This window comes from Neofelis nebulosa, chromosome 6 (genome assembly GCF_028018385.1).
Source record: "Neofelis nebulosa isolate mNeoNeb1 chromosome 6, mNeoNeb1.pri, whole genome shotgun sequence".
Taxonomy (NCBI): Eukaryota; Metazoa; Chordata; class Mammalia; order Carnivora; family Felidae; genus Neofelis; species Neofelis nebulosa.
Genome location: NC_080787.1, coordinates 60,749,154 through 60,759,561, shown reverse-complemented (window position 1 = coordinate 60,759,561; position 10,408 = coordinate 60,749,154). Strand labels below are relative to the sequence as shown.

General features: G+C 38.1%; 1 protein-coding gene across 3 annotated transcripts in view; it reads left to right on the top strand.

Annotated features, from left to right (window-relative positions):
- The first annotated feature begins 842 nt into the window (after positions 1–842).
- The window catches only part of LGSN (lengsin, lens protein with glutamine synthetase domain), a 29,058-nt gene continuing 19,492 nt past the window's right edge, over positions 843–10,408 (top strand). For 2 of the 3 annotated variants that reach the window (XM_058734350.1, XM_058734348.1), the window contains exon 1: positions 843–951. In XM_058734350.1, the coding sequence (XP_058590333.1) occupies positions 922–951 (30 nt within the window). In that variant the 5' untranslated portion in view covers positions 843–921. Of the gene's footprint in view, positions 952–4,567; positions 4,631–10,408 lie in introns of those variants that run through there. The other variant, XM_058734349.1, reaches the window with a different exon arrangement.

The window sequence follows — 10,408 nt, the reverse complement described above, 5'->3', positions numbered from 1 at the left end:
CTTAGAGAGGATTTGATTTGATTCAGAACACTTCCCTCCTCTCCCCCACCAACATGAAGTCACAATTGAAGGCAACAAAAGCATAATTTCAAACTCTCTTTGAGAAAGCATTCCCTATTCCTCTGACTGAGTTAGGATTGTTTCTGGACCATGTGGGGGCAACCTGTAGATCATTCTATGTTCCTTGTGGCCAGCTGGGAAGGGCGGGGTTTTGTCAGAGAGTGACATTTGTAAAATTAGAAAGGCTAAATAAAGAAAAATGGTTGTGGCTATATAGCAAAGGACCAGAATTAATTTAGAAGCTAGAAAGGACCCTAGAAAACAAAAGGAGAGGAAAGGAAAGGAAAGGAAAGGAAAGGAAAGGGAAGGGAAGGGAAGAGAAGAGAAGAGAAGAGAAGAGAAGAGAAGAGAAGAGAAGAGAAGAGAAGAAAAAAATGGGAATTACAAATGAGTGGATCTTTGCCATTGGTATAAATCTGGGTCACTTACAACTGTATTTTTCCATTTGTGTTTTGTCTGTGGACTGTGATTGCATAGTTGTCTAATAAATGTTTCATCATCTGAGTCTAACAATAGAGTTCATTCTAGAATACAATTGTTATATAACAAAATTCAGTATGTTGGAGAAAAAGTCAATCAACACAGTTTTAAGCTCTGCAATGTCCTTTGTTTGTAGGGAGTCAGGCATAAATGAGCATTTGTCATTCGACTCTTCTAGTGCATTTCCAGCATACTGTGCCTTGGGCATGACACATCAGAGTCTGGTGTTTATCTTTTATTACCTGCCAGACCCCTCTGGAAAAGAGCCTCAATGGAATTCATCATCTGCCGTGTTTGTTTCAGGTATACATATAAATACGTGTTGAACGCATTTGTTGGGGATTGTGGTTTCCAAAGTGGACTTAAATAAAAAAGTGTGAGATGGATGATGAAGGGGACCTTCTACAGGAGGTATGAAGTTAATGGTTAAAATGTTGTTTACCAAAATACTGACAGCAAAGCTTTTTATTATTCTATGTGAACTATTTGAGTGCCAGTATGAATAAGGGCAGCATGATTATACTTGTTTTATGTCTGCTTCAGAGAAGTTGGTGAAGACACTCTCTCCTCTACTACACATTGAGTTTATAAATATAATCAAAACTAAATTCAGAATTTGCATTAGAAAAGCTCATTTAGTTTGAATAATCATTGAAAATAACTTCACTAGGCACTGCATTTAGGAAGCGTAAGGATGATGTAGAATTCTTTTATGCATATTTTGGTTGTTTTTAAGAGCACAATCTTTGTTTTTCTCAAAGCTTTTGTCTCATAATAAAAATGCTTTGAGGTTAAGTGGCTAAAGGTGAGAACCCATTTTCAAATTATAATTGAAATGCATGGCATTTAAATAGTGATAGCCTCTCATCTGCTCTAGAATATATTAAAATACTCAGTTGTCAACATGTAGCACTTCTGACTAGTTTTTAATGGGTATGTATCCAACTTTTACTCTTGTATTTCTGACAGACCATTCTGGAAGACTGAAAGGTAGACTGGGAGGTGCATTGTGGTCGAATCTTGGAGAATGTGGGTTTTCTTTAGATGGATTTAAGAAAATAAAATACAAGAAGCACATCTACTAAGTGCAAAGCATAGTGGTAGGACGATGCACTGTGTTTGAAATAGAGGCATAGAGAAAATAGACCTGATCCCCCCTCCTCCATCTAGTGGAGAAGACAGCTTGAAGGCTAAGGAAGAGTGGGGTCACTGCTACGTAGAATGAGTGTGAGCTGTGTGCTTTGGGATGGAGACAACAAATGCACTTTCCACAAGGAAACTGGGTAACAGTAGGTGAAGAAGGGATTCACTGAGGAGTAGCTGTGGCTCATCACACAGTGTCCTGTCATTGTCAGAGGTGTCAAATGATGGACACATTTAATAGAATGATTTTATCTGAAAGTAAATTTGGAGCTGAGAATAAATGATGACTTCGGGAAAGTATTTAGAATGCACATCATTACCTTTTTAAAAAATTTCTTTTAAGTTTTATTTGTTTATTTTGAGAGAGAAAGAGAGCATGAGCAGGGGAAGGGGCAGAGAGACAAGGAGGGAGAGAATCCCAAACAGGTTCTGCACTGTCAGTGTGGAGCCCAATTCAGGGCTCAAACCCAAGAACTGTGAGATCATGACCTGAGCAGAAATCAGGAGTCAGATGCTTAACCAACTGAGCCACACAGGTAACTCACCTTTTCAATTATTGGCGTCTAACTATTCAACTTCTTCTTGTTCTAGGTTTTATTACACCTGAGCCTATGACAAAACTGTATTTCCCACCCCCAGCTGTATTCCCAGGTGCCCCAGCTTTTGTGAAAATCTTTAAGTGTCATAGTCTCCCAAGACCAGTCTAGACCAAATGTTGAGTATTCATTCACTCTTAGGAGAATAGAAAAACTAGCAATATGATTTTGAAGTACACAGTTTTCATGGCAAGAGACAAACCCTGTGTCTTGGGAAAAAGTTCTTTGATAACTGGGATAGAACATTATATTTACCCAACTCTCCTCTGAATAACCCCTGTGTTACCCTGTGTAGGGTCATATTCTCAGGAAGAGAAAGAATATGGAAGGTGGGAGGGAGATGGTGTGTGACATTCCATTTCTACTTAACTAATGTCTGGAAAAGGACAATGATTTTGTTCCATACCAGATGTTTTGGTAACGTGAGCTGCAGCAGCATGAGGTTAACTGCAAAAAACACAGCAGCTGAACAAAGACTCGATGAATCAAAAGGGCAGATTGTGCGTGTGAAGAAACTCTCCCAGGTGGTTACTTCCCCAGCCTGAACAAATTCTTTGGTAGAATCTTCAGTGAAAATGAACAGTTATTAATCTTAGATTTGGTATTTCCCTAAGGAATATTTTACTGAGATTCTCTATTCAAAACAATGTCATAAAGTCGTGTGTTCAGCCAAATTCTCAGCAGCAGTGAACAGACAATAGATCAAAAACACATTCTTATTTCTGAAAGTAGACCCTATGGGTGTGTGAAGTTGCAAATTGATGGAAATGGCAGGACATCATAATAATTAAAAGCTATTTATCAAAACCTTGCGTGTGGTCCTGAGCTGGGTGATACGCCAAGCGAGTTGGGTAAGATCTGTTCTCTGCCCTGTAAATTATGCATCTGTGAGGTAGACACAGAGGAAAACACCTGCACAGGTAGACACAAAGGGGTGATGCTTCCAGATTGCAGGACGAATGGACCCTATCTGGGTGAGACCAGAGGTTCATCCTACTCTGCAGCCTGTATTGTGTGTGTGTGTGTGTGTGTGTGTGTGTGTGTGTGTGTTGGGGCATTAAGTGCAGCTCCGTGGGAAGCTATGACTGACTTTCTAGAAGTAGGACTCAAGGCTAGAGATTTCCCTACTCCAACTTACCCTCTTTTCCCTGCTTTATGCTTGTCTGGGCAACTCTGTATAGACTTTCTGATTCTATTTTTATATTTTAAATATGTTTTGTCTCTTAAACATTCAGTTTTGTTTTTAGATTTCAAGGTTTTTAGTTCATGTTTATTTTTATTTACCTTGAATCTACCTCCCTTTCAGTACCTCTCTTGATGTTAAAAATTAGGTTTGTGTTTCACATACCTAATACACTCCCCGAAACCGGAATGCCTGTGTTTTCATCTTGGCTGTACTACCTACTAGCTGGGTGAGCTGGGACAAAGTATTGGATTTTTCTGTGCTTCATTTGGACATTAATAGTACTGACTGGAAGAGATTTTGTGAGAAATTAAATGAGTTAATACAAGTCCAGGGCTTAGAATAGTGCTCAGAACTACTGAATAACAGGAGTTATTCATCATATGCACTTTACTATGTTGTAGATGACCAGCAGTGTTTCCCCTAAGTTTTCATTTTTATAGCCTTGAGGAGTTTTGCACTTTTTCTTTTACATGGTAGAACTTTATTTACCTTTTTTGGTAAACGTTTGTTTGTTTGTTTGTTTGTTTATGAGAGAGAGTGGGGGAGGGGCAGAGAGAGGGAGAAAGAGAATCCCAAGCAGGCTCCACACTATCAGCACAGAGCCCAACCTGGGGCTCCATCTCATGAACCGTGAGACCATGACCTGAACTGAAATCAAGAGTTGGACACTTAACCTGGTGAGCCACCCAGGTGCCCCTATTTGCCTTTCTATGTGATAATGATGACAATACATGTGGCATACATTTATATAAATAAACACATATTGATCCACTTCTAGCCCATTAATGTTTTTCCAGGGGCAGTGACTAGAACTATATTTAGTATTCTAGCCGTAAACACATCACATTGTTTTTAAAAGATGGAACTCCTCCTGTCACATTGAAAATATTCTTTTTTGATGAGGCCCAATATTTTTATCTGCAGCGGCCTATTAGCTGATATCTTTGCTGACAGTTCTATAATGTTCTTGGATCTTATTTCACTCTATATTATAGAACTCATTACCATAAATATATATTATATACTACATGTATATTTAAATTTTTCTACAAATCTTCTCTCACCTTTGAAACATATTTGTTTTTATGCCCATCACAGAGTCTGCAAAAATTACTTTGATCCTATTTACACGGATATTTTTAGAGACAAAATCTTCATTTCTCAGGTAAATATGGAAATTTATTTTTCAGTAAAAAAAGAAGGCCAGTACTAGCATCAAGCTCAGGAAATTGACCAAACTTTTTGTCCTTTATTATTTTAGCTTCATTTGTTTTTTAGCTTCATATTGTGAAAATAACATGGTGTTAGATGTTTATAAAATCATTTTTCCCCTCTCTGAAACTATTGACTCTGCACACTTTTCTCATATTGAATGCTGTGTTCAAGATTTTACCTGCAGAGGAGAGATTGGCTGTAGGCTTGGTTCTGCTATTGCATATTTTGCCATCTTGTTGGGAATGGAAGTGAGATGCCGAGCACTTCACATCATTTACAGCGTAGGGGCAGCCAATAATTAACGTTGTGGCCCTTCTTTCACATAGAGGCTCTTTACAATGATAGTTTCTCTATAATTTTTGGGCGGAGATGGATATATAGGTGGAACAGGGTTCCATCTAACCTACCAACTTGGATCTAGGTTATTTTACTGCAAAAGTGGTGAGGACTGGAAACTATCTGGGTCATCCCTGACAATTGACTATCCAACCCCACCACAAATGTGCTGGAGGATGACAAACCTGACATGTTTCCAAATAGCTCATCCTATTTTTAGCCCATTATAGTTAAGTAAAATTCTGATTCTCTGTAACTTCCAAGGAATGTATCTGTAGTTACCTTTACCTTAGGTTTACCTCAAAAGACAGGGATGCTACTGAACTCGGTGTTAAAATGTGAAGTTAAAAAAAATCAACTTGAATTTCCTGCTGCCTTTTATATAAAACTGCTCAGTGTTTAGCATTCTTAAAGGCAACATTTTTAGTTTTCAATATTTTGTTGCTTGAGGGCACCTGGTGCTCATTTGGTTGAGCATCTCTTTAAAAAATTTTTTTTAATGTTTATTTATTTTTGAGAGAGAGAGAGAGAGAGAGAGAGAGAGAGTGAACGAGTGGGGGGAGGGGCAGAGAGCGGGAGATACAGAATCTGAAGCATGCTCCAGGCTCCAAGCTGTCAGCCCAGAGCCCAGTGCAGGGCTCAGACTCAGGAATGGTAAGATCATGACCTGAGCTGAAGTCAGATGCTTAACCAACTGAGCCACCCAGGTTCCCCATCCAACCCCTGACTCTTGATTTAGCTCAGGTCATGATCTCTTGGTTCGTGGGTTTTTGAGCCCCACAATTGGCTCTGTGTTGATAGCACAGAGCCTGCTTGGGATTCTGTCTCCCTCTATCTTTGCCCACCACCCCCACTTCTCAGCCCCTGGCTTACTCTCTATCTCGCTCTCTCAAAACAACAACAACAACAACAACAACTCATTATTTTGTTGTCTGTAAAGTTTGTAAATAAGAAGAAAAAATGAAAGAAGAATTTCAAACCACACGTTTGGATTCTGCTATTTTCTAGGTGTGAAGTCAGGGGGGGTAGTTACTATAACTTTCAAAGACTCAGCTGTTGCATCAGCAAGATGGTTCTAGGGGCACCTTCCTCATTCATATAATATACTTACACCACTTTCTATCATGTATTATATTTATGTTCCATGGAACAAGTAGCTCATCTTTATTTTCCTATGGCATCCAAACAAGTGACTGGCCTCTTCTAGATATTCACTAAGTACTTGTTGAGTAAATGAATGAATTTCATACAAAGAGGGTGGCTCCAGTAAGTCTCCTGTCAACAGGTGTATAAATGTACTATATCTATTCTTTTCAGTTTCTATTTTTGATATATTTCAAAATGTGCATAGTCTCAATCAGTACTGACACATTAAATCATTACTAGAAACAATTATTAAAGAACTTATATTAGAAGATGAGCCATTATAAGAGTTATTTGGAGTGGTAAGAAATGACTTTCCAAAAATATTTGCTTGTCAAAAAATTTAAAGTTTAGAGGAGAACAGAGGACTCTTACTGTTTTTAAAATTTTCCATTTTATTTCATGAGCTTCTGACCTTTGAGTTTTTGCAATGAGGATTATTGCATTTGTAATAAAGAACATTGTAACAAAAGTCTCCAGAGATCCATGTATTCAGATGGAACCTCCTAAAATGCAATACAGCTTAAGGGTTAAAATTATTTTAAAAATATATAGATGAAGAATTAGCGTTAGAAATAAGTAGATCTGTGGGTAATGTCTCCTTAAGAATGTCTCATTTTCTTTAAGTTGGGAAATGGTGGTCATTTGGGTCTTTGTCCTTAATGATATCAGGGACTCTAATTTAGGGTAAGACTACAGTGACTTTGCAGAAACAGCTTGGTTGAAGGAGTGAATCACTTAGTAGACCATAAAGAAGTGTTCTAGGTTTCCAAATAAGTTTCCAAAGGATGCTTATTTATCTGGTTGGTAAGTCAGAGAACTAAAAAGGCATATACTTTGGACAGGTCTTGAGTAAGACAGGGAACAGATCAGAACTGAAGAAAATATATCTAATGACCAAGACAATAGAAAGCATGTGTTTTATAATTTTCTTTCTTTTTTCTTTTCTTTTTTATTGTTCCTTAATGTTTAGAAAATTCTTTTGAAATATCAGCATGTTTAGTTATGCTATGAGGAAAAATAGGAAATAAGATTTTGTGTATGTCTTAAAGTACATAATCATAACCTTGAAGATAAGGTGTGGCTTTGAGGATAAATACAGTGAGGGAAACCCTAAAGGAAAGGTGGAATTAATGGGGTGAAGGGACAGAGTCACTGCAGAGGCTCCCCAGCAGGGATTCTTTTCTCTTAGCTCACCTTGAGAAAACTGAGGGAATCCAGTAACATTTTATCTAGGAAAAGTGTTTTGATTACATCAACCCATTCATTCTATTGGATATCCAAAGATTTCATTTTAAATCACTTATGAAGGAGAGATCTGAGTTGAAGTTCCCTTCTGGCCTTATATTCCAACAAAGTAGGCCTTGGTTGCCATTCACTGATTAGAAAATATTTACTCAATTCCTATTTTATTCTAGTCAATATATTCAGCACAAGGATACATATAAAATGCCACTTTCTAAGACTCTCCAGTCCTTGGACTAGGTTCCCCTTGTCGGTCTTTCCTGGTTTCATTTCCCATTTCATCTCTCTTGGATTCCATATCTCATTATTTTAGTCTTTCTTGCCAGTATCCTTAACTTATTTTTGTTATTGTCTTCCTAAGTTTGTATCTTCACAAAACCTCAATCCTGGAAGAATTTGCTGGAGGAAAAATAATTTACCTGTACAGATTGATGCCACTATAACTTAAAAATCTCCCATTTCTGTGGGGCACTCGGCACTTTTGTTTCCTGAGTTGGCTTTTTTGAATTCTCTGCTATGGCAATGTCAACCATTTCCATTTTTCTTAAACCTCTAGTCTTGCATTCTAATACTGTCTGTGCATCTCCCACCCAGAGAAGAAAATTGGAAGCTTCATAACTGGCTACCTTTCTTATCCAGAATAGACAAGAAAGAACAATGTTTAAAATTAGTTTTGCATCCAGATTCTGCCATTTCCTGGGTGAACTTAATTGTCATGAGGCACAATTATGTCACCTGAATAGCCCTCATTAGATGTTGACAATTCCCTTCTTCCCCTCCTCCTCCTAATTTCCCTTTCCTCCTTAATTTTTTTTTCTTCTCTCTTCCTTCTAACATTCTATCTTCCTTTCTTCCTCTTATAGAGGAAGGTATATTAAAGTTAAACCTTTCATTTCAACTCTAGTTTCCATATTTTCTGCCCTTTCAGGGGCCTTGCTTTATTCTTCTTCTCCCTTCAACATCTTCTTTATTAACTCCTTTCATTAAGCATTTAAATATGTGTAAGCCGTTCTTCATAAAAGCAACATAAGCTTTTCTTAGACCCTTCGGCACTTCTCCAGTGGTCAAAGTCTCTGTCTCTTTCTCTTGTTATTTTTGAGGTGTATTTTCTGACCGTCTCCACTTGATAGTAGAGAATATTTCTGTTGTGTTTGTAGTGTGTGGACCTTGGACTAAGCATCTCTCATTCCCTCCTCAACTCTTTGATGTCTACCTTCTTCCATTGAACCTGCCTTTACCAATGCCTCTAGTGACTCGAGTTGTAAAATGCAATGGACTAGCCTTTTTTCCTTTTTTTCTTGTTTTTGATAATGTGGAAGATGTATTTTTATACAACGTATGTTTTTTTTAAATACAATTTATTGTTAAATCGGCTTATGTACAACACCCAGTGCTCATCCCAACAAATGCCCTCCTCAATGCCCATCACACATTTTCCCCTTTCTCCCACCCCCCCATCCACCCTCAGTTTGTTCTCTGTATTTAAGAGTCTCTTGTGGTTTGCCTCCCTCTCCGTTTGAAACTTTTTTTCCCACCTACCCTTCCCCCATGGACTTCTGTTAAGTTTCTCAAGATCCACATATGAGTAAAAATATATGATATCTGTCCTCTGACTGACTTATTTCACTCAGCATAATACCTTCCAGTTCCATCCACATTGTTGCAAATGGCATGATTTTATTCTTTCTCAACAATGGACTAGTCTTAATATCAACCTTATTTATCATTTCAGTAGTAGGCCTACTGGTACTCCCTTCTTTTAATACAGCTTTTATTTCTTGCTATCAATGAAACCACTCTGTCCCAACTTTTTCTTTCACCGTCTTGTCATTTTTTTTTCTCTGATTACTTTTTGGGATTCTCTTTCTTTGTTTACTTATTAAGTATTGTCCTTTTTCAGTTCTAGCTTAGTCCTCTTATTTTCTCAGTCTCTGTTCTTTCTCTTAATGGTTTAGCCACTTTCAGGGCTATGCTCTTTACTTCCATTTTATCTCTCGAATTCTGACCCCTGCTTGCTGGAGGCCTTCAGAAGACACAGTCATCATAGGGTCCATATGTTCACAAAACAACCCAGCAAATCCTGTCTCAGGTCTCCTCCTCATCCTGGGATCCCTAGTCAGAAACCTATCACCTTTGACCCTCTGTCTCTTGCACCTCCTATATCAAGTCAATCACCAAATTGCCAAGTCTACCTCCCAAATATATCTGTAGTATGTTCATTTTCCCCATCCCTACAGCCATTGCCATAGTCAGATCAACATAATCTCTACCCTAGTTTGCCCAAGTGGATATTGGGGCTATAAGTACTTCCTTCGTTTATAGTGGCAGTAGTTCTTAATTCTAGAAGGGATGCCTAAATATATCCTTGGCACTTAAGGAACCCCAAAAACTAATTGTTGCCTTGTGGTTTGGAGAAAAAAGTATACAAATGGAAGGAAGCTACTTAAACGATACTGAGAATTATTTTACAAAGCACTAAGCGAGATTTTTAAGAGAAGGCTAAACATTTTACCAGTTGTGATGAAGAAGACAATAATTGATTACGAAATTTGATAAGGGAGATGCTTTCACTGGGGATTTAAAAAAAATCAGCCATCTTTGAATGGAGTGGCTACAGCAAATTGTCCAGGGGGTTAATTTTGAGCTGTGACCAGAAGAGTAGATTACATTTCCTTAGGACAGGCTAGAAAACCAATGAGCATAGGAAAAAAGAAATCAGTGTGGGACAGAGGAATGATAAAATTAGTTTTGAATGGGTGGAGATAAGGTTTGTGTGTAAAAATGGCCAGCTATGGAGTCTGGAGGCATTGGTGAGACTGGCCTCTGCAGGGCCTCAGAGAATACTAGTCTGAATTTTTCTTAAAGGTGGGGGAAAACTGGATGCAACCTAAGCAGAGAAATAGTAATACCAACATTGTGATTTAAAGAAGGACCATGGGCCATAGTGTGGAGGATGGGTAGAAATGGAGAATGCAGGGAGGACATTTTGGTAAGTGTTGTGGTA